This window comes from Typha angustifolia, chromosome 3, assembly GCF_048772165.1.
Source record: "Typha angustifolia cultivar Huaian chromosome 3, ASM4877216v1, whole genome shotgun sequence".
NCBI classification, from domain to species: Eukaryota; Viridiplantae; Streptophyta; class Magnoliopsida; order Poales; family Typhaceae; genus Typha; species Typha angustifolia.
Window position 1 is genome coordinate 537,132 of NC_133241.1, and position 22,083 is coordinate 559,214.

General features: G+C 36.8%; 3 protein-coding genes across 7 annotated transcripts; all 3 read left to right on the forward strand.

Moving 5' to 3' along the window:
- The first annotated feature begins 321 nt into the window (after nt 1–321).
- Nucleotides 322–7,903, forward strand: LOC140778733 (uncharacterized). 4 transcript variants are annotated; one of them, XM_073123600.1, is made up of 10 exons: nt 322–568; nt 743–869; nt 958–1,254; nt 1,393–1,603; nt 2,146–2,292; nt 2,372–2,496; nt 3,219–3,426; nt 3,641–3,888; nt 4,329–4,493; nt 7,808–7,903. In XM_073123600.1, exons 2-10 carry the CDS (start codon nt 760–762, stop codon nt 7,818–7,820), a joined length of 1,524 nt encoding a protein of 507 aa, XP_072979701.1. In that variant the 5' UTR covers nt 322–568; nt 743–759; the 3' UTR covers nt 7,821–7,903. The 4 variants fall into 4 exon arrangements, with proteins under 4 accessions (XP_072979701.1, XP_072979685.1, XP_072979693.1 ...); XM_073123584.1 differs by lacking the exon at nt 7,808–7,903 and adding an exon at nt 6,133–6,193; XM_073123592.1 differs by lacking the exon at nt 7,808–7,903 and adding an exon at nt 6,133–6,193 and having other exon boundaries at nt 3,222–3,426.
- A 16-nt stretch (nt 7,904–7,919) lies between these two features.
- On the forward strand, nt 7,920–13,498 carry LOC140778725 (probable serine/threonine-protein kinase At1g54610). Its single transcript, XM_073123574.1, has 8 exons — nt 7,920–8,057; nt 10,144–10,415; nt 10,514–10,801; nt 11,382–11,699; nt 11,783–12,010; nt 12,096–12,196; nt 12,282–12,402; nt 12,989–13,498. Exons 2-8 carry the CDS (start codon nt 10,173–10,175, stop codon nt 13,367–13,369), a joined length of 1,680 nt encoding a protein of 559 aa, XP_072979675.1. The 5' UTR covers nt 7,920–8,057; nt 10,144–10,172; the 3' UTR covers nt 13,370–13,498.
- Nucleotides 13,499–13,631: 133 nt separating this feature from the next.
- On the forward strand, nt 13,632–20,709 carry LOC140778711 (zinc finger CCCH domain-containing protein 27-like). Of its 2 annotated transcripts, none has more exons than XM_073123555.1 (6): nt 13,632–13,924; nt 14,726–15,638; nt 16,085–17,299; nt 17,603–17,926; nt 18,277–18,824; nt 20,282–20,709. In XM_073123555.1, exons 2-5 carry the CDS (start codon nt 14,829–14,831, stop codon nt 18,796–18,798), a joined length of 2,871 nt encoding a protein of 956 aa, XP_072979656.1. In that variant the 5' UTR covers nt 13,632–13,924; nt 14,726–14,828; the 3' UTR covers nt 18,799–18,824; nt 20,282–20,709. The 2 variants fall into 2 exon arrangements, with proteins under 2 accessions (XP_072979656.1, XP_072979663.1); XM_073123562.1 differs by having other exon boundaries at nt 14,734–15,638.
- The last annotated feature ends 1,374 nt before the right edge of the window (nt 20,710–22,083 follow it).

The following is a 22,083-nucleotide window of genomic DNA, read 5'->3' on the forward strand; positions in this document are numbered from 1 at the left end:
TTAGATAACGTTCATGGGCCCACTCGAGGCCCAGATTCCATTCTCGCAACCGTTTCTTTTTTCCAAGGCAAATTATATTTTAACACTTTAATTTTCCATTATTTCCGATTCCAACCCTGCCCTTGCATCATATTTCTGAACTATTCTAGGATGGATTGAATATTCACACGGGTTAAATATATGGTTTGTTTAAATAATAATAATAATAAATACAGGGGTTTAATTGAGATTTTGTCGAACAAGAAGGGATCGAACCAAGAATAACAAAAAGAGAGGGTGGAAAATAAAAGTTCATCTTTTTTTTTTCTTCTATCACTTCCGTCTCCTTTCTCGTCTATCGCGGAGAGGAAGGAGAGGGGGAGAGTTCTCCGGCTGAGGTAAGAGACCGATTCCTACGAAACCCTAACCCTAACCCTATTCGACAATCTCCTATCAAATCTACTAGGGATTCCGATTCCTTCGGTACAATTGGTTCGAGTGTTAGATCCCCGAAACCTTCGTTGCCATCAGCTCAGCTGTCCTATTTCGCCGCGTTCGGGGAGGTTCTTGGAGGCGAGAATAGAGCAAGGTACGAACTAGGTTTTCGGATGTTTGATTCAGTTCTAATTCCCCCTAGGGTGTGGGGAAGAGATTTCTGTGAAATACTTTTCCTTAGTTTTATCCTGGATTAGACATTGTGCTCTTTTGATTTCACATTACGTTTAGTTGCGATTTGTGATATGCTGTATCGATTTCTTGCTAGTTCCACTTGAGATTGGAATGGCGGATTGTGTTGCTGTGCCAGTGTTTTCTCAGTATCAAGTGCAAAAGATACAGTTCAAGAATAACGTTGTCATGACCAGGAATGTATATGTTAGGATGTTGAAAAGGTGAACTTATTGTCCCAATAGGGTTTCCATGGGGAAAGTCTGATCAGGAGACTCGAAATCATGTTGCAAAATTCTCTCTTTTGTACAGGAACTACATTTCATGGGATGCTCATCTGTTTACCAGCATTCGTGTTCCCTTAACTTTAAATGGAAGGCGATATCTAAAAGAGAACTCCTTGAAGTGTCGTTGCCTACGATCTTTTATAAATTCCGAGAGTGCTGATCCATCAGATTTGATGTTTGTTGTTGATCAAGCACTTCTGGCTATCAGCATAATGTTCACATATCTTGCTGGAGTTATACCTCAAAGAAGGACCTTTCCGGGTGTTGCAAATGACAATGCTAGTCAACAGAATGGTGCTGCTAACTCGATCAGTTATGGTAGGTAAGAGTAGGCTGCTAAGGTTTTTGTAAGTGCCAAGAGCATTACATCTTTTGTTCTTACTCTTCTAGAATCTTATACATCTTGCTCTGAAGGTGTTTGTCTTCTACTGATGGATTTCGTATAACATGTTCTTGGTAGGCCTATTGATTTTGATGTAAATTATCCTTGGGATGAGGTGAAAATAAAAATTTTGGAAGCTTTGAAAGCAAATGAATGTATGGGTGATTTAGATGATAAAGCAGTTGGATTTGAGAATTCTGGAAAAACTCGCCCTTTGAATATGTTTGCTGTTAATGAAGGCCCCAGGTTGCGATTGCTATGGGTTACTTTCAACCAACTGCAGAAAGAGGCAAGTGGCATTTCTAATTTTCTACTTCATTTCTGTCCTCTGATTATGTGGTGATTACGCTGGCCTTTTTCAGGTTTATTGCTAATAACAAAGACAAATATTTTAAGCTAATTCATTATTTTAGCATGGTAACTGTTATAACCAAATGTCAATATCCAACAAGTTGTTCTGTTGACTTCTATCCAAGCACAAAAGTTAACTAAGTTAACTACCTTGTAATGGCGGACCTACATAGAGTATGACTTTGATTGAAGAATATGTCGTATTTCTTGCTCACAGCAACAAAAGATAATCACTTCATCAGCTTAGAACTCAACCATTATTAGTGTAGTGACTGCAACAAAAAAAAAAAAAGTTCCAAGTCTCAAAAGGGAAAACACCTCAAACTGCAGAAAAAGGATAATCAATAGTTCTGTTATGTTATAAAAGATACAGTGCCTTAATTTTTAACTTTTACCCTTTTTCCATTGAAACAATTGCTTTCGAGTCTTATATCTATTGTATTGATGCCCCTACACTGAAGATGCTACAGCCTAGTGCAGGTCAGTAATGTCTCAGAAGCCTGTATATTCGCTGGTACAGATAGCTGGATGGTGGTCGCAACAGACATCATAAAATCTTCAATCCAGGAAATATCCTTAAAATGGCTGGAAGAGGAGCTAATGCTGAGAATTGGAGACCCAAATTCAGTATGGTGGATCTCTAGAATTTTCATTGTTGTCTTCTTAATTTCTTCGTCTTGTATTAACTTGTGCATTTCTGTTTCAGATGGTTATTACTAGAATTTGTCAGAAGTTAAAGGGAGATGATAGGATCTTACAGAATTTTAATAGATCAGGAAAGGTTGAACTATATTCAGATTTACTGTTCTTCCTGAGATTTGGTTCTCTCAGGTATGTAATAAAATTCTCACAGTTATTACCGCCTAGTCAATCCTTTAAATTAATTCTAGTTTTCACAACCTTTATTTGGATTTGCTTATAGCTTTAGCTACAACATGATGATATAGTTGTTTAATTCTTCAGAAACTTGTCAAGCTTTGTCTCTTGAGAAACTTTCAGTAGACAGGTTAAGGTAGTGCTTTTAAGCAAAACTTTGAGATAAGATCTGCAAAAGATAAGCAGGTTAAGTTAGTGTATGTAGGCAAATGTTTGGTTAAGGCTGAAGTATAAAAAATCAACTTGCTAAGCTATACTATCTTCTCCAGAAAACTTTCTATCTTTACCCTATCAGGCTGAAATTGCCAGATGGTATCATACATCTAAGCTGGATCCTTGGGAGGCTAAGAAGACATTTATAAGATTTGGTAATGGCTCATGAAGCCAAGCCTCACTTGCATTAAAGTTGCTTTACTAGAAATGTTTGAAGATGATGATTCACCTTCTGATGCCTAGTTGCACATATTAAAGGAGCGATTCTCTCCACCTGCCATTTTAATTTGTTTTTTCATACCATTTTTTCATGTCAGAGCAGATTGTAAATGCTTATATTTCACTTGCATATCTTTTACTCTTATTTTTAGTTTGAAAAGGTTTTTCTCATCTCAAAATTACCCTGTTTATCTACTTGTTGATTTGTTTTGCACCATGCCACTTATTTTCCTTTAATCTGGTAGCAGACCTGGCTGCTGTTATGACACCAAGTTAATGACTAAAAGTGGAACTGAAATACTAGAAGATCTGGTAATTTGGTTAGCAGATGGAATAGCAAGCATTTATCTAGAGCTTATTTCTGTTGACGGTGAATCATCTAGTGAGATAACTAGCTTGGGCTTAAGCCTATGTTCTCTCTCCACCAGAGCACTTCAAAGACTCCGTAATGAGGTAATGTAATGCAAAGATTTAGGTCATATGTTTCTAAGCAATTTTCATCATGTCTATGCTTCTCTAACCTTTCATTAGGAATGCTCTTTTGACATATTTTATTGTTGCCACCCTTGTGGATGCTGGCACGTATATCTTGGTCAAATTTTGTTCTTTTTCTCTGGATACCATCTTATTTTGATGCTCATATCTGCTCTCCGATCTTGTTTTTCAGCTTGCACTGAACCGGTGGCTGCAGCAAAATTTTGAGTCAGTTATATCAATGTATGAGGACAGGTTTGAGTTATATGTCCTCTGCAGGCAACAACGAGAGATCCCAGATGATAATCAAGAGGAAGTTATTTGGTGGAAGAGATTAGCTTTTAGAAAACCTGCAGCACGATCCTTGGTGAATTGTGTTCATATCAGCCCATTTTCCTTGCCTGTTAAGCGGACAAAGGAGCTGAGAGCCTTGACTGGATGGTATAGTCATCCTCTGCATAGTTCTTATGAGATAAACAATTTGGCGTTTAGTTTTTTAAATTAAGAATACAGCTCCATAAAGTAGTCCTAGAGATTAACTTAAGACTTCTTTTGTCGCTATATCATTCATCTGTAAGTTTTATAAAAAAATAAATAAAACCTGAGTAGCTAACAATATGCCACTCTTAGCAGCCCAACAATTATCTTCTTTTTCAAACTTTGTTGATGTCACAATTCAACTGATCAATTGGCCACCACATTGTTTATGAACACATTAGCTATTTTGTGCTTGACACCATCTTTCCTCAGATGTGATGCAGAATTTTCAGTATATGTGAATTAATTTACTAATTTAGATATCAGAGAACCAGTCTTTACATTTAAGATATTATGATAGACGTCAGACAAACAGAAATTATTATGTTCTGATGTGCTTTCAGGAGGTATTACTTCAGCTTGTTTCTGGAGCTATCTGATATCACAATGCCATTTGTGAGAGCCACTTGCACAAAGATCAGCAATGCGGTGTCTTTCTTTCTGGTCTACATGATTGGGAGGTCCGTAGGACTTATTTTTAATGGGATAAGACAGTCCCTTGGCTGGAGGTAAGAAGTGATTTGTTTTCCACAATATTTTTTTTTCTTTTCTTTTTCTACATCATTCCAAATTGTACTGGAATTTGATTCTTCAAGCTCACAAAGGGCTTCTGTTAATAGTTATTTCTTTTGTCCTCGAGCTCTGAAATGACACTAGATGAAAATTTTGATGAACATGTTTCACTGAATCACTGTAACCACTGTCCTTTTTAGTCACCTGATGAATGAAGGTTGGCTATTTTTCTTCTAAATTCAAGTAAGCAAATAGTCTTTCCCTTCTCAATTATTGACCTATATCTACTCATATAGTGCTGGCATGATCTGATTCTTTTGAATACCATTTGAAATGAAGATTGCATTAGAACTTCCAATTAATTTGTACCACCCCATGGAGAGACTCTGCTGGTTTTGATTTGATGTACTTGGTCTGATTAGTGCCATCGGTAACTTGGATAAGTTATATAGGGTACTTTTTAGGTGGATAGTATATTAGGGTGTTAACTTGGAATGTATTTTCCAAATTTGCATACTGATGCAGCTCTTGAAATCTAATATCATGACAGTTTTATTCTCGACCATTTGAATCAGCTAAATCAGATGCTTAGCTTGAGCTGTTTTGATGTTAATTTGAGATAAGTATGAATTGGAGATTATTCTAGGTAAGAGATAATATCAATTGTAGCAATTTGTAAATGGTTATCAAAATCTTCATATAGATTAATGGGTCATTATTGCATTTAGTTGACACATGTGAGTGGAGTGTAGAGAGAACCACTTCCTTCGCTGATCTTTCACATAGGATGTTTCTTAGGCAAGCATAAATATCAAACTTGCCTTATACATTATACTTTTGGGGTTTTTTATGTATACTTGTCTGAAGTTAATACCTTTACTATCATACTTTTGGAATTTTTTTGTATATATATTTTAAAGTTAATATTTGCATGTCCATCCCTCCAAAACTTCAATTTTTCATGGAAACCCTTTAAAACTCTTATATTTTAAATAGATATCCTTCAAACGTAACTAACCATTACAAATTTCATCAAGTTAACTGTAGAAAGAGCAAAAGCACACTTATTTTTTATTCACATACATTCTTTTTAGTTGAGAGTTTTCATGTCTTTTTGTCTATTAATTTACTGAGTTTTTAACTTCCAGCAGTTAAAAAGTTACTTTGGAGGACTTACATTTTTCCTCATTCCAATATGTAGGTTCACTTCATAATTGTACAGTCCTTGTCACACTTTGCCATTCTTTTTTTTTTTTATTCACATACATTCTTTTTAGTTACGAGTTTTCGTGTCTTTTTGTCTATTAATTTACTGAGTTTTTAACTTCCAGCAGTTAAAAAGTTACCCTGGAGGACCTATATTTTTCCTCATTCCAATATGTAGGTTCACTTCATAATTGTAAAGCCCTTGTCACACTTTGCCATTCTGTTTGCTAAACCTCTGCCACAATGGAATTAATTCCAAACTAGTCTAGTTATGATTATTTCTTAAATTTGCAGCTTATGTTTGATTAGACTAATATAGTGTTTGTTTTTAAACTTGGTACAATGGTATAATAATTACACTTAATGTGATATGAAAATAATAACATTTTCAGATATTTTAGTAAATGATTAAAATACTTTTTATAGCAGATGGATGAGAAGAAGAAAGGAGAGAGGAGAAAGAGGAAGAGAATGATTTCAGTGATATATTTTTGAGTGTAAAATAGTAATTGATAAATATAAGATATTAGATGGAAGAGGATAGGAGAGAGTAGATATTAGATTTTTATCTAGCATGCAATTTCAGGTAGGATATTTTCAATTCAATAGGAAATGTAGGATGGAAGAAGACTTCATGCATTGCTGGGTCCAAAGTTTGAAAGCTTCAAGCTTATCTCATTGACCAAATAAACTCTTTGGCATACTCTTAGTTCACTACTCATTAAATATGTTCACAAGTGTGAACATGCTATGGGATAAATTACTTGACAAGTTTTATATGCATTTTAGAAGCCCTGAGATCTTTCATTATTTGGACTGAGCCCATTGACTTGCCAACTCATTTCATCTAGAAAAATTATAATCCAGACCTTATAACACTGTTTCTCTTATGGGTTCTTTGGTTGTTAAAAAATAATAGAAGAAAGTAATTACTTTAAATTTTTTATCTATATTTAATGTTTTATTATAGAAAATAATTTTTTACCTATTAAAATTAGTTTTTTTTTTTTTGTTTGGCTTCCTTCTTCGAGAGGAGAGAATCAATATTGCTGCTTGATTAAACTCTACTTTTTAGCAACCAAATATGCACATCAAAATGCTATCTTTATATCTATGTAGTTATGATTTCTCTGTCAATAGAAATCTTTGCTCTGTAAACATCACTCCCATTTTTATCAGCCTTATTTAAATACTGTAAAAGGTGAGATGTTAGTTTATAAAATTATGAAAAATATAGCATTTGAAATGTGAGCTTTTTGTTCTTTCTTCTATAATTAAGTTGTCAAAAAAAAAGAATCATATCCTCTATGATGGAGTTTGTAGCTCACATTTAATTGGAAGGGCCCCAAAATGATCTACATTAAAGAATCATGTGAATCATAGAAGTTGTTGTAGTATATGCTCCTACACTTAGCTATAAAATGATTTGATTAGGGTAAAATTTATGCTGACATTTTATTAGACAAAACCAAAGAAAACATAAGCAAAGGGCACTAACCAATATATCCACATCACTAGTTTGTGAGATGTTGTAATTCTTAAACAAGGTTAATATTTGCAGAGCAAGAAATGTGATGTGATTAATTAAATAATGAGTCTATGCAAGACTCCCTAAAACGTGTATATCTTTTGGATTAGAGTTATTAATCTTCTAGCTGAAATAATCTTAAGTAGAAATAAGCTATTTTTCAAATTTATTACTAAATAGGGTCTAATTTATTGTGGCCCTAATAAAAATGCTAAATTAATTATTATTTTATCTCTTAAAAAACAATAAGTAATTCAGTATTTTATATATATAAATACTTTTAATTTAATCTTTTATTAGTTAAGATAAGAAAGTCTAACGATAAAAAAGCTGAACTGATTAGTGTTTTTAAAAATGCTAGTTATTTTAGTGTTTTTGTGAGGGCCACGTTAAATTAAATTTTATTTTGTAATAAGTTTGAGAGATAATTTATTTCGGTAAAAAAATAAAAATAAAATTAGTTTGGTAAAAAAACTCAAAAATTAAAAAGCTAAAATAGGGAAAAAAATTCTTCCTTGTTTAGGCGAGAAAGAACTTATGTATTAAACTTGGTGTTTGCTGTTTGGAATGCGATAGCGGATCAAAGTGACGCTGTTCTGGTGGTCGGAGTAATGGGGCGGGTGGTGGCAATTAATAAGAATGTCAGGGGCATTAAAAGCGACTGACACGTGTCCGTGAGCAGCCCTTCGTTACACTGTCATCGCGTGCGTTGACTTCCTTCCTCTCCCGGCTCCCGGCAAAGGAATCCCTTTTTCTGTCCGGATGCTTCCCAAGATAACCCTCAATTTTCCTACAAAACTACGAGACTGCCCTTCTCTCCATTAAGGTAAAATTTAAATTAAACGCTTTCTTCTTCTTCTTCTTCTTTTTTAATTAGTTCTTTTTTCTTCTTTTAAAAAAAAAATCTGTCTTTTATAAAAAATTATTCAAAAAAAACCCTGAGTTAACTCAAACTTATATTAACTTAAAAAGAATAGAATTGTTCCATTTTATTTAAAATAATATTTTAAAAATTTCCATAGTTATCATCATCACCGTCTTCTTCTATAGAACCTAGAAAGAGTCTCGAATAAAAATAAAAAGAGTAATTTTAAAATTTTAAACTATTAATTTAATAGGCTAATATGAGTTTAACTAAAAGTCCCATTATGTAGAAGCTTTTAAACATATTTTCCTATATTATAATATCATTTACTCCAAACTCATTAATTAAGACCAAAACTTTGAACCATGACTATAAAAATAAAGATAACAATAAGAGCTTTGGAAAATAAATATAATTCTCTAGAGCACCTACTTTGATTTGGTCCATATCCTACTCATAACTGATGTTGAAGCCTGTCTTTGACATTTTGGTGGTTGATAGATATATGGTAGCTAACATTTCTCCTTTTATATTACAAGAAGCTCCTCTCTTAGCCTCTTGACCTCCTTCCCTCTGGAAGGTAGTGTGAATGTGAACTACTTAATATAAGCATATCTAAGTAACTTATCCTCATTATTATGTGAACACACATTGACACACATATGACCATCATTCCTAAGGAATTTTTATAGAAAATACTCATTTTGCAACTACAATATATATATTCTTTTGTTGATGAACAGAGTAAGTATATTACCGTAAAATGGGCACAGTATTACCTCGCAGGTATCTAGACAGATACCCGATGTATCCCTATACGCATGAAGATATTAGCAGCTTAGTTAACCTCCCTAAGATAAGATAATGAGAGAATAAATAAAATTAAGAAAGTCATAGGTGAGAGAGATGCCTAAGGAGGTTGTTGAGATTTCAGAATTTTAATTTGATTAGGAAAAGAGAGTCAGACTAGAGAGTGTTTGCCAATCACTTCTTTTTAGCTTTTCTCATTGTAGATGTCTTCCTTCCAGTATTATCTATAAAATAGGTGAATTTAATGCAATCTTATCAAGGTGTTAGATGTATGAACAAGGAGAACAAGGTTACATGACTCCATATGTGCTCCACTACTTGTAGCAGATCACCTTGCAGGATGGCTACATGAATTCTTTGCCATTTGGGTATGTGGCAGCTTGTGATAGGTTATCTAGCTATGACTTATTTCTTTAAGGAGAAAATTTTATTGCATCATAGGACTTTTTGATCAAATAGTTTGTCTCTTTCATTAGGTCATAATATGATGTCCTAATTTATAAGGAAGTGAATATTTCAACCACTACTTTCCATTCTCTTTGGAAGATAATCGGGTGGTTGACTGGACAGCCAACTACGATAAGCTGGCCTCGTCCACTACTGTTTCAGGACTTTCAGATTTTTACACCCAGATCTTTATAATCTTCAGTTGGTCAAAAAATACCTAGTTGAATATAACTCTCTTACTTTAAGAAAATAAGGGATAATTATATTTAGCTCTATTATAATTTTTCATATATACTTCTTTTTTTTTATCATCGATGTAGACTTTTGAACTAAGAAAAATATCTACGTAGACTCTTCAATTAAGAAAAATATAGTTACTATACTAACTCTCTGAAAATCTTTTGAAGTTAAGGAGTCTAAAAAATATATATGTGGTAAAAAATAGTTGGAAGTGTATGTGGTAAATTGTGATAATTTGGAGGGGCTAAGTGTAATTAATCAAGGTCAGTTGGGTTGTATGAACATGCTGCAATGTGTAAACTTGGCTGCTTGTTATCCGAAGTACACGTGATGGAGGAAATTCCTGCTATAAGAGGTGTAGACGATCCTCTGCCTCATTTGCCTCCTGCCACCATTCTGGCTTCTGATACGACCACAGTGTTAATTCTGCAATTTGTTCTGAAAGTCGTGTCCTCTTTCTTCTCCCTTCCGAACTGCATGCCTCGACTAATTGGAGCACGAAGAAGCGAAAGCTACTACTAAATCGACATCATCTCTCTCTCTCTCTCAGACCTCCTACGAGTTCCTCCGCCCACGAGCATGGGCTGCTTCCTCAGCACAAAGCGCCGTCGTGGAGGCGCCGCCGCCACCGCTGCCTCCGCCGCAGTCAAGGCCGATGCCCATAGCCGGTCAACCCCCGAACAGCGGAGGCCGAGCCCAGTTTCGATCCCGCCCTCTCCAACCGACCAGTCGGCCTGGCCGGCGTGGCTCGTCGCCGTGGCCGGGGACGCCCTGGCCGGATGGGTCCCCCGCCGCGCCGACTCCTTCCAGAAGATCTCCAAGGTCCCGTCTTTCCCCTTAAAAATGGTAGAAATCCTTATGTAAATTCGAAAAAATCCGTTCAAAATTTGATCTTGTTGGTTGTTCACTTGGGTTGTTAGATTGGGTCGGGGACGTACAGCAACGTGTACAAGGTGAGGGAGGTGGGGAGTGGGAGGGTAGTGGCGATGAAGAAGGTTCGGTTCGAGGCGGGCGAGAAGGAGAGCGTCGCGTTCATGGCGAGGGAGATATCGGTGCTCCGGCGAGTCGGGTCCCACCCCAACGTCGTCCGCCTCGAGGGCATCGCCACGTCACGCGTCTCCCACGCCCTCTACCTCGTCTTCGAGTACATGGAGCACGACCTCGCCGGCCTCGCCGCCGCCCCTGGCGTCCGCTTCTCCGAGCCCCAGGTGAGTCCCACCTCCTTCCCCCTGTACCCCCCTCCTCTCTTCCTTAGCCCCGCACGAGTTTCAAAGCATCGAGTTCTCTTGCTCAACTATTCGCCGCTTCGATCCCGACAGAATTTTTGTGCTTTTTTTATATTTTATTTTTATATTTTTAAACTTGGTCTCCTCTAGAGCTGTTCGAGATCGCATCTTTGGCTGTTTACAAAGAGAAAGATCGTATCTTGGATTACATTTTACCCCATCCATTGTACCAATATCTCTCTCTCTCTCTCTCTCTGTTTTTTTGGAATTTTCTTAAAAGGTCTCCTCCTCTTTAGCTCTCTCGAGTCTTTTAACTCTGCGTCCTTTCTCCTTATCCACAGTTAGGCTCCAAAGACCTCTTCTTGGAACAACTTTTACCTCTCCCCAGTTTCAGGTACAGCAAAAGCTTTGGCCTTCCCCAAAAAAGTTCCCTCCTTTTAAGCTCTATTCGAGTTCTCTTTTTCTTCGTCTTCTTCTTCTTCTTCTTCTTCTTCTTTTTCTTTTTTTTTTTTACTACACTTTACAGAGCTTAATCTCATAAAATTGTTGTACTCTGGGACAGGTGAAATGCTACATGAAGCAACTCCTCTCTGGTCTGGAGCACTGCCATGGCCGAGGAGTCTTGCACCGTGACATAAAGGGCTCAAATTTACTCCTCGACAACGAGGGTGTACTCAAAATAGCTGATTTTGGACTAGCTTCTACCTTTGATCCTAAGCACAAGCAGCCCATGACCAGCAGAGTTGTCACCTTGTGGTATCGTGCTCCGGAGCTCCTCCTCGGGGCCACCCATTACGGCGTTGGCATTGATCTCTGGAGCGCCGGTTGTATCCTGGCGGAGTTGCTCTCCGGGAAGCCCATCTTCCCGGGCAAGACCGAGGTACAGTAGAGTTCGCAGCCATGGCCATGGCTTGGCTCACTCGTTTGTGTTGCTAATCCTTCTGCTCTGCTGTGCTATTCTAGGTTGAACAATTGCATAGAATCTTCAAGTTATGTGGATCTCCTTCAGAGAATTATTGGAAGAAATCAAAGTTGCCGCATGCAACTATTGTTAAGCCGCAGCAACCGTATAAGCGATGTATCGCGGAGACTTTCAAAGACTTCCCGCCGTCGGCACTGTCTCTTGTCGAGAAGCTCCTAGCTATTGACCCTGCTGAGCGAGGAACAGCCACTGATGCTCTTAACAGTGAAGTTAGTACTCCATATTTGATTGTAGTCAGGAATTTTGAATACTAGCTAATCTTGTAGTAATCTTATGTATTTGTTTCGGATGCAGTTCTTCACAACAAAGCCTTATGCGTGTGAGCCGATGAGCTTACCGAAGTATCCTCCGAGCAAAGAGATGGATGTGAGATTGAGGGAAGAGAAGTTAAGAAGGTCAGAAATACATAATTGCCTCTATGTAGATATCAATGCAGAAGCTTCAATGTGGTTACTAATTTCGAATCTTCTTGATCTGCAGACAGAAAAGGGTTGAGAGGAATGGAGATGGCGAAGCTACGAGGAGGTCACAAGTCCATAATCGGCGAAGCAGAGCAGTTCCAGCTCCAGAGGCAAATGCTGAGTTGCATGTTAACTTGAATGTATGTCCTCACTGTCTCTATGTTTCAGCTCTTTTCCGCTCCCAATTTAGCTATCTGAGATTAAAAAAAAAATGGTGATGCTTATATACATTGGGTAGAACTAATTTATGAAGAAAAAGTATTTCGAAGCGGTTCGCAATTAATTGCATGTAGTGAGGTGTGATAAGTGAGAGAAAGGTTTGCCTCACTTAGCCAATTGATGATCATCTGTTAAAAGAAACTATCTTTCAGTAGATTGCTCCAATGTAAGCTACGGCAACCAAATGTACTTAATATGTAGCAGTAAAATGTAACTTTTGAAGGGAAAAAAAACCTCCAAAACTGTCACAAATTAACACTTGGTGTGCTAAATGGTGATAAAATATGTAACTCAATCTTCGTAAAGAGTAAATTTGGTCAGCGGATCATGAAAAGAGTGCATTAGTATTCAGCAAAAGTGGTGGGATTATCGACATTCCTGTGACTGAAAGAATTTTATATGAGAGAAAGAATGGTTACAAAATGGAACATAATTTAAGCAAAACATCGTAGCTAGCTTACTGAACTCTGATGGTTCTTTCTACTTCTATGTTCTTCTAATTTCCAGAGACAGAGGTTCATGGCTCGAGTAAATCCCGTGAGCAAAAGCGAAAAGTTCCCACCACCGCACCAAGATGGATCAGTAGGATTTCCATTGCAGGATCCATACAAGGGGTCGATGTCTTTCGTCGCAGCTGATGCATCTTTCACTTCCTCAATCTTCGAAATGAACAAAGAATCCCGCAATCACAGGGGCACTAACGGACGGAAGAGTTCGAGTAAAGATAAGCCTCAGATAGCTGCTTCTAATAATTTGATGAAAGGACTCAAACCTTCATCCATTGGACTGCTTATGGAACTCAGAAGAACTACCAAGATCCATAGGAGTAAGGGAAAAGAAGAACTAGAAGTGTTTGGTGGAGGGCAAATAAAGATTTCTGAGAGTTAGGTGTGTTCTTTTACTTTTCAATATTGTACAGGTAGGCTTTTGTATTCTCTTTTAGTACACAATTAAGATGGTGATATTGGCAATGGATTTGTATTTGATGATTGGATAACAGGAGGGCCATTGAATAAAGTGTGATGCTCTGCATTGTCTTCTTTGAATCACTTTGTCATGCTGATGCCGATGGATAACCCCCCCAAATTATTCCTATGTTTAGTGTTTGATTAAAAGAAAAAAGGATAAAGTGTAACACGATTACAGAGGATATTATCCTACCAAATCTCAAATGTGGGAATTATCAGCAGTGTATGTACTTGTAGCAAAATGGTATTTTGGTCCGACAAGGGACTTATACCCGAATAAGATCCCTTATCCGGATTGCGTCCTGTTCCTCTCCTCGTGGGAGAAATCTTGGGTACGTGGAATAGCATCTCAACAAAAATGGAGGCTAAAATCGTAATGGCAACGGCTTAGGTCTTCTAGCAATGGCGCTACCCAATCCCAAGACTTAATTCGAGAGAAGAGTTGTTATTCCGTTCTCTGGATCATTGGTTTCAGGTGAGTGCAATCGTCTCTTTTTCAATCCTCTTAGGCGAATAATTCTGGTGATCTCTGCGTGCTCTGATCGTCGAAAAGAGTTTAGGATTTGGGGATTTGTTGTGGGAGAACAATCTATGTCATATGATCGCTGCTCTTCTGATTGGAATTGATCACGTAGAGGTTATTTGATCCCTCTGTAGATGGCATATCACTTCATTTGTCAATGCTGATTCTTCTCACCATATTTGAGTCTTTTGTCAACGGAAGTAGAACACGACTTAGATGAGTAGGAAATGCAGTTGAAACTTCCTTCGTATTACTCGTTCTCAGAATCCTTTGTTTCTTGTTCAAGATATCATTTAGGGTTGTGCTAAACTGTTAATTATTGCAAAGATCAGGCTTTTACAATACTTTTTCGGAGAATATCAGTAAATTAATCTGGATTCCGGGGGATTCAGTGCTATAGTAAATTGAAGGGCTATTGTTAAATTTATTAAATTATTTTATGAGGTTATAGAGAAGCATTTGCTTGTTTGTTTTACCCTGGATGCATCTTTGCAGCTCATCGGTGTGATCTTCTTGAAATTAAAATGTGGTCTCATTTTAACTGATGCTCTCAGACTAAAAGGTGATCAATCACCAGTGACATTATATGTCTTTTGGTAACTTAGTATGCATAGATACCATGAGAATTGAGAACTAACTTCGTTTAAGACTACATTTGAAGGTTATTGTGTTAATGGGTGATGTTACTTCAAAAACTTGAATAATGTATCATATATTGTGCTGCTCATTTCAGTTGTTTCTAATGCTTCCCAGGGATGCAGAAACTTTAGGTACAAATTCCCTTTCTACGAATGTGTGAGAAGCCCTTGAATATGCATTGATAAAGACAACTACTAAAAGCTCAGAAGTTACTTCAATGCTGGAGTCATCTCTCTCTCCTGCAGCAGATACTGCACAACTGAGAAGTTCATCATCAAAGGAAGAAAGCAATCCTGAAAACCAAGAAATTAGTGACGATGAGGATGATGATCGGAATCATAAACACCGTAGGAGGGAGGTTGAGCCTCATTCCTTTGACAACAATGTCATCAAACAACCTCTAATAAGGTCTAACGGCAAGAGAAACAGGCCTTTTGGGAATGGGAAACTCCTATCAGGAACTGATTCTCAGGGTGAAATCCTGGAGGATTACTCTCCAAAGTTTGAGAAGCGACGTCCTGGCTTGACACCTCTTCGAGCTTCTTCGGAGTTAGGTGGACGGAATAGAGTAAACCAAGCATATCGTTCTAATCCTGGTCCTTGTCTCACTGTTTCTGCATCCCCAGCTCATGCTGTGGGACGAGGTAGAGGACAAAATATGTTCCCTTGGAGTCAGCATGATTCAGGATATAACCTGCTTGACACAATCGATTTTGCATCAAAGATGGCTTCACAAGGACTATCTACACATCCTAGCTTGTTTGTGCAGACAGGCCTACCAAGTGCTTCTACACAAAATAGTTCTTGGGGTGCATATGGGTTTGTTTCTGGAATGACCAACAGAATATTGGATCCACTTCACTCACTTGGTTTTCATGGGGCTCTTCAACCTACTATTAACCCTCTAATGAATCTTAGCATGGCCCATCAACATTGCAGAGACTTTGAGGAGCGTGGGTTTTGCTTGAGAGGTGATATGTGCCCAATGGAGCATGGTGTAAATAGAATCGTTGTCGAAGATGTGCAGGTCTGTTTCTTTTCAAAATTCCGTCTGTTGTTACTATGAGCTCATGCCATGTCCATGCCAATTTTTATATTCTTACATTATGTTATGCAAGTTCTGGGAGCATCTATCCAAACTGTAGGTTATTGTATCAAAAATACATCATGTTCATTTTTAGCTTTATGTGATAACTGACATGATCCTGTCTTATGTATTTTTGTATATATGAACCATTATATACTCAAATTAAATACAAGAATTACTTGTCCCTCGATAGTTTATTATATTGTGATGATATTATCTGGCCCTTGCTTACTCAAGTACAAACTTCAGATGCAAGTCCTCCCAGATATATGTGGCTGCAAGAATCTATCATTCACATACCATTTGTCATTTCAATGAAAGGGTTGACAAGGCGTTGCATTTTGTTTTCATATTTCACAATTAATATCTTCTTTGACATTTTGCAGAGCCTTTCTCAATTCAATTTTCCCAGCTCAGTTCCCAATTCACATGCACTGGGTTTTCAAGCTGAGGCAGATCCACCTATTGTCAGTGCTTCATCTGGTCTCCTAACAAACAGAAAAGCTCTACCTGCAAAAGATATCAAGTCCGGAGTGACAATTGATGGATTAAAACTGAGTGGAGATCTGTCTACTGCAGCTGTAGCTGAAGCAGATGTGTATGATCCTGATCAACCTCTATGGAACAATGAGCATCCTGAAACATCACCTACTGGCTTAAAACTGACTTCACCTAGTAATATCAACGAACTGGTAGGGGATGCTAATTCTTCTGTTCGTCAGGATCTCAGGTTATGTGATGACATTGAAAGTGAATGCCAGAGTGGTAGAGTTGCAGTCAATGTGGGTCTAGAATCTACAGATTCATCTATTTGGGGGCAGACTACATCTGGGAGTAAGTCAGAAGCAGAGATTTTTAATACAACAAGTTGTCTTAGAAACAAAATGAAGGTAGAAGGCATGGAGGCAACACCTGTTACAATTCAAGGAAAATCTGCAGCAATGAGGGAGATGGCCCTGATGTCCACAGATGAACCTCATTCAAGACTGCATGCAGACTTGGGACAATATTGTGCTAGTAGGACATCTCAAAAAGCTTCTCGTAGCCTATATGTCAATGGTATACCTAAAAAAAACAACCGAAAGTTTGCTCTTCTTTCGCATTTCCAGAAGTTTGGCGAAGTAATTGACATTTATATTCCACTGAACAGTGAAAAAGCATTTGTTCAATTCTCCAAAAGGGAGGAGGCTGAAGCTGCCCTCAAAGCACCTGATGCTGTAATGGGTAACCGTTTTATAAAGCTATGGTGGGCAGACCGAGATAGGATTTCTGATGATGGAGAAAGTAGGGTCCACTCTAAGTTGCCGCAATTGGCAAATATTGTGGGGCACTCTATCCCACATCGGCCATTTGTCTCTGACAGAGAAAAAAGAAATCTACAATCTGCAGGTCCAAAGTCAAGAAATGCATGTGATGTTGAAACATCAGTGCCTGCTGTTAATCCTCCTAAAACTTTAGCAGCAAATGGTCAAAAAGCAGCTCCTCCTGTACAAAAGAAATTGGAGAGTTTGGAGCTTCTTGAAGAACTTCGTAAAAGGCAGGAACTTTTAGCCCAGAAAAGGGATGAGTTCCGACGACAATTAGATAAGTTTGAGAAACAGGTAATTTCCTCTTCTTCTTTTTCGAGTCCTTTTGATATACTATAGAGTATAGACTGTTAATGATATCAGTCGTTTCTCAAGAGCAAGACTTTCTACTGATGCTAAAAGTATTGACTCAGTGTATACCTTTTTTTAATAGGAATAGTTGTCCTCTCATTGTTGTTTCCTTTTGCTTTTGACCCTTTTAAGTTCGTTAAAAATATTGTTTTCCAAATTATGGGGACAAGGTAATCAACAATGATAGTAACTTCAAGGTTCAAGATCAACGTGTATGTTTCCTAATCAATTGGGCTTATATTACAGGCAACTTCAGTCAAAAAGGGAGAAACTACCGGAAAGGGGCGTAAAATGGATATGCCTACTGAAACTGTGAAAGTTGCAGCACCAGAGGCCGTAAATTGTAGTGCACAAGGTATACAACAAGAAGATGGAAGTATACTGGAAAGGAGAAATGCTGGTGATGCTCTTGTTTCGCCCAATTCAAATGCTAATTTAACAAGAGTGCAACAATCACCGAGGACTACAAGACAGACTAATTGCCTGCCATCATCACAGAATAGATTTAAGCTGGACAACCATCCCACTTCATTCAGAATTTTGCCTCCTCTACCTGCTGAAATTGCAGATGTAACTCTCTCTCTCTCTCTCTCTCTCTCTCACACACACACACACACACACACACACACACGAGACCTATCAACTTCTACTGAATTCTATAATATGTGAAGTATTGGATACATATCAATTTCAACCTTTGTATCTAAATGGAAATAAAAAGCCTTTTTATTTAAGCAGTGGTTTCCATATTGTTTAATTTCTTCTTACTTATTTGCCACTGAACTGAGAGCCTTTTGATAGGAAGCTTTGCTCCTTTTTAATCATGGATACCTATTCTCTGTACTAGTTGTGCTGATTATGACAGGTTAATTTCGGAATGTTTTTTCTTACTGTTGACGTCCATCTTATGTTCTCCGCAGGTTGCTGTCATAAAGGATCATTTTTCATCATTTGGTGACCTCACATCTGTTGCACTTGAGAATAGTGAAACCCTCATTGAAGGTGCAAGCTTGAAGTCTTCTCAATGTTGTTCTGCTTGTGTTACGTTTTCGACAAGTCAATCTGCTGAAAGAGCATATGCCGCTGGTAAATGTTTGCAAGGCCACAATTTGCAGTTCATGTGGCTTATAGAAACTGCCATCTCCAAGGATAACACTGGGGTCCGAAAGACTTCTATTCCCATGGAGACTTCTAATGTTGAGATCCAAACTGAGCAGGTGACAGATGGGTCATCCTCATCAAATATAGGGAAGTCAGCATGCAGTGCCATCTCAGATTCAGCTGCCAGTAGAAATTATGAGTCAATGCTAAATGCGAAGAGCGTCATCTATGCTTCTCTTACTTTCCCAAAGGATATAGTAGAGGCTTCTAGTTCCAGTCCACCTCTGTCATCGTGTAAGGAATGTTTTGCTGATTGTGATGTTCCGGAAGATGGAAAATAACATGAATGATGGTTTTCCACACTGAGGTATGCTCTAAGTGACTTACATCTTAACTATTTAGGCATAATAAATGATGTATTATTTTGTTCCAGATGAATACTATGTGTACGTCTGTGTGACATTTTAGTTAGCACATTTCTTTTTAGATCAATTGTATAAAAGAAAGATAAATATGCGCTTAATCAAACCTAAGTCCCAAATAGGAATTATTACTTCAAAATCTAGTAAGGTTACACTTGATGCTTGGTAAAGAAACAAACTTGGATTTTAAATTCTTTTTAAGTTGGATGATACTAAACTGATTTCCCCCAAAAAATAGTCATATTTGAATGAAGAGCTCATCCTTGTTCCTAATAGAGTTGGTCAAGAACAGTTCTGTTCCAAATAGGTTTTAGCATGATTCTTATCTTTTGGCTCAAAATCAAATTTTACTGAAGAATGAAGAGACCTTGATGTGCTGTATCTATTGTACTTCTGCCAAGATGACAACTTACTTTCTAGGTTAGAAATCCACCTTGTGCTAGTTAATTATAGCTACATGAGTCCTTAGTATGGTGGGAAGGCTTGTCTTCTTGCACCCAAGTAGATATGTGTTTGAGCCAAGAAGATAGGAAGTTCCTCTTAAATGGTTTATATGGAATTGGATTGCATCCATATAAAGCTCAATTAGAATTACCAGCCAAGTTATTAAGATAAATGTGGTATAATTTTTAACCTCCCTACAATTCATCCTTTGAGGAAGTCCATGTAAGTTTTTCCTGCACCTTGCATGCACATGTAGGAACATATGCTTGGATGCATTTTCAGGTAATAGCATAATTGCAAACTTGTAATATTACCTAATTTGAGAACTTTAAATTTATTGATTGTTATTCTTGATGCACTGTAGTTTGCTTTCTTCACTTCTCTTCCCTCCCATAATATGGAGAACTTTTACAGGAAAAAAAGAAAAAGAATCAGAGATCCTAAACATAATATTTTGCAAGATATCTGCGTCTCTCAAAATACACAGATATATTCAAATGAAATTTTTGCTTTTATTGCTATTGTCTTCTTTCGCTTTGCTGTCCTAACTCTTAAAATATTCAAATGAGGTATTTCTTAATTTCTTTGTCAAGGTTTGATTGATGTCAAGCTTCATGAGGTTTTCCAAAGGCCTTTATATTTGAAGAAAACTTATTACCGTTTGAGACAGAATTATTTTTATATTAAAAGATTCTGTCATTAGACTCATTACTAACATTTGTTTTAGTCCATATTCTTCCTTCCTCAAGAAAGTAACTGGCTAAAATTCTCCACTGTTGGCAAATTCCTATCTTTTAGCTGGTAGACTTTTCTGCAGAATTTATCATATGGTAGCTGGAAACCTTACTTTTCACTTTCAGTAGTTTCCTCGTATACTCGTGAGTTATTGTAATATCAAGAAAGTGTAACACCATCTGTTTCTTGGACTCATGTTGCTATGTATTACATGTTCTTGCAGGCAGTAGTCTGTCCTTAATTTCGTGTTAATGAGGCTTCACAACTTCGGCATACGTAATACCCCTTGCTCCTATGGCACATATTGAGTTTATCATTTCCTGGGCTGGGAAGAAGGAAGACTTTCTACCAATATTTGCAGTACTTTAAAAAGTTATGCAGCCGAGAAAATCTGACTACAAAATAGGTAGAAGATAACTTGACAACTGTGAATTACTCACCTTCCACACATCATGGCCTGTTCTCTGTATTCTGGTTTAGAGATATAATTTCTTTTTGATTACTTGTACATTTCCCAGTAGACATTGGAAGTTTTACCTTAAAACATACATCAAATTCTTTTCTAATAGCTTTCTTGGCATGTAGTTGAATGCCAAATGTTCAGAATTATTTGTAACTGCCTATTTTTGTTTAGCTAATGAGCAGGTTATATTGTGCTGAATCTCTTACTCTGCATAAGCACAGGACATTTTTTTACTGTTTCACATTTATGTTGCAGATCAAACATTTATTCTGCATTGCAACATAGATTTTCTTTCAGTAATTTTGTGAAAAGTATAAGGCAAAATGAGGGGGAGAGAAGTTGTGGAATGGTTGGAAGCTATTAGAGATTTTTCAGACAGGCAGAAAACATAATGGGAGATCATACAGAGTACAAAAAAGAACTCAAAAGAGGAGGGAAAAAGAGCAGTGGTGGAAAATGAATTCTGACATACTGTTCAAACAATCTGAGAGATCAGAAGTTAATTCTAAATTTTATCTGCTTATCAAATTCTATAGTTTTACTTGTGACATTTTATCTGCTTATAAATATCTATTTTTTTATAATATTTAACCAAAATACATATCAAATTCAATTGTAGAGAATTAAATAAACTTTCCGACGCATTTAAAATAATATCGATTGAATTCAAATAATAAAAATATTAAAGAGTATATATCTGTTCAATATATTTGTCATATGAAATCTCATCAGTATTACCTGGATGCGTTCGAAGGCTTATTTATATGATTTTTAGATTCGACCTTTTCAAACTAATTAAATATGATAAAAAAATTAATAGTTTCAGTTTAGATATAATTATAAAGAGGTAAAATAATACAAATAAAACTATAGAAAATTAAATAAATCTAAGCATAATCATACGGTGACAAAGATACAAAATCCCATTAATTGGAAATAAGTTTAATAGATTTACAAACTTTCCAACTCTATCTTTGCAGCATCCTAATTCCTAAGCTCCATTACTTGGCCAAGAAGTAAGGAGTAAAGTATAAGGATTGCATCCGTACTAAACTTTCACTAAGCAAACCACAATCAACACCGAAAGTAGAGCAGCAAAGAATCAAAGATAGCAAAGCTAAACAGAAAAAAGAAGGAATAAAGAAACAGCACAGAAGAAAGGAGAGATGACAATAATGACATAATAGGAAGGAGTACAGGAAGAGAGAGAGAGAGAGTTAGGCATAGTTAGTGGATGGATGTGATTCGTTTGCTTTTAAATTCAAGTATTGGGAATTAGAGGGTTAAATTTATTACTTTGGGGAAGCCCAATATCACTCCAAAGGTCTCAGATGGGGAATTCGAATAGTTTTTGTTTCCTTTTTAAAAAAAAAGAAAAGAAAATGTAGTACTCGAATAAAATTATTTTGTATTTCATAATTTTATTCATATCAATTTACTTGGGTTATAATTACTGAAATTATTATTTTTATTAACGAAATTTAACTTACATTTTTTTTGTTCTTTTCCCTCCAAAATTACAACCAAAATAATTAAAAATTTAAAAGAAGAATTTACATATA

Bases quoted from the DNA above. Each gene is read 5' to 3' on its own strand.
- LOC140778733 (XM_073123584.1), top strand. From the start codon at position 760: ATGGCGGATTGTGTTGCTGTGCCAGTGTTTTCTCAGTATCAAGTGCAA. The intron at 3,889-4,328 runs GTATAGTCATCC...ATGTGCTTTCAG, and splicing joins CTGAGAGCCTTGACTGGATG to GAGGTATTACTTCAGCTTGT. The intron at 4,494-6,132 runs GTAAGAAGTGAT...TTTTTATAGCAG, and splicing joins AGACAGTCCCTTGGCTGGAG to ATGGATGAGAAGAAGAAAGG.
- LOC140778711 (XM_073123555.1), top strand. From the start codon at position 14,829: ATGCTGGAGTCATCTCTCTCTCCTGCAGCAGATACTGCACAACTGAGA. The intron at 15,639-16,084 runs GTCTGTTTCTTT...GACATTTTGCAG, and splicing joins TCGTTGTCGAAGATGTGCAG to AGCCTTTCTCAATTCAATTT. The intron at 17,927-18,276 runs GTAACTCTCTCT...TGTTCTCCGCAG, and splicing joins TACCTGCTGAAATTGCAGAT to GTTGCTGTCATAAAGGATCA.
- LOC140778725 (XM_073123574.1), top strand. From the start codon at position 10,173: ATGGGCTGCTTCCTCAGCACAAAGCGCCGTCGTGGAGGCGCCGCCGCC. The intron at 12,197-12,281 runs GTCAGAAATACA...CTTGATCTGCAG, and splicing joins AGGGAAGAGAAGTTAAGAAG to ACAGAAAAGGGTTGAGAGGA. The intron at 12,403-12,988 runs GTATGTCCTCAC...TCTAATTTCCAG, and splicing joins AGTTGCATGTTAACTTGAAT to AGACAGAGGTTCATGGCTCG.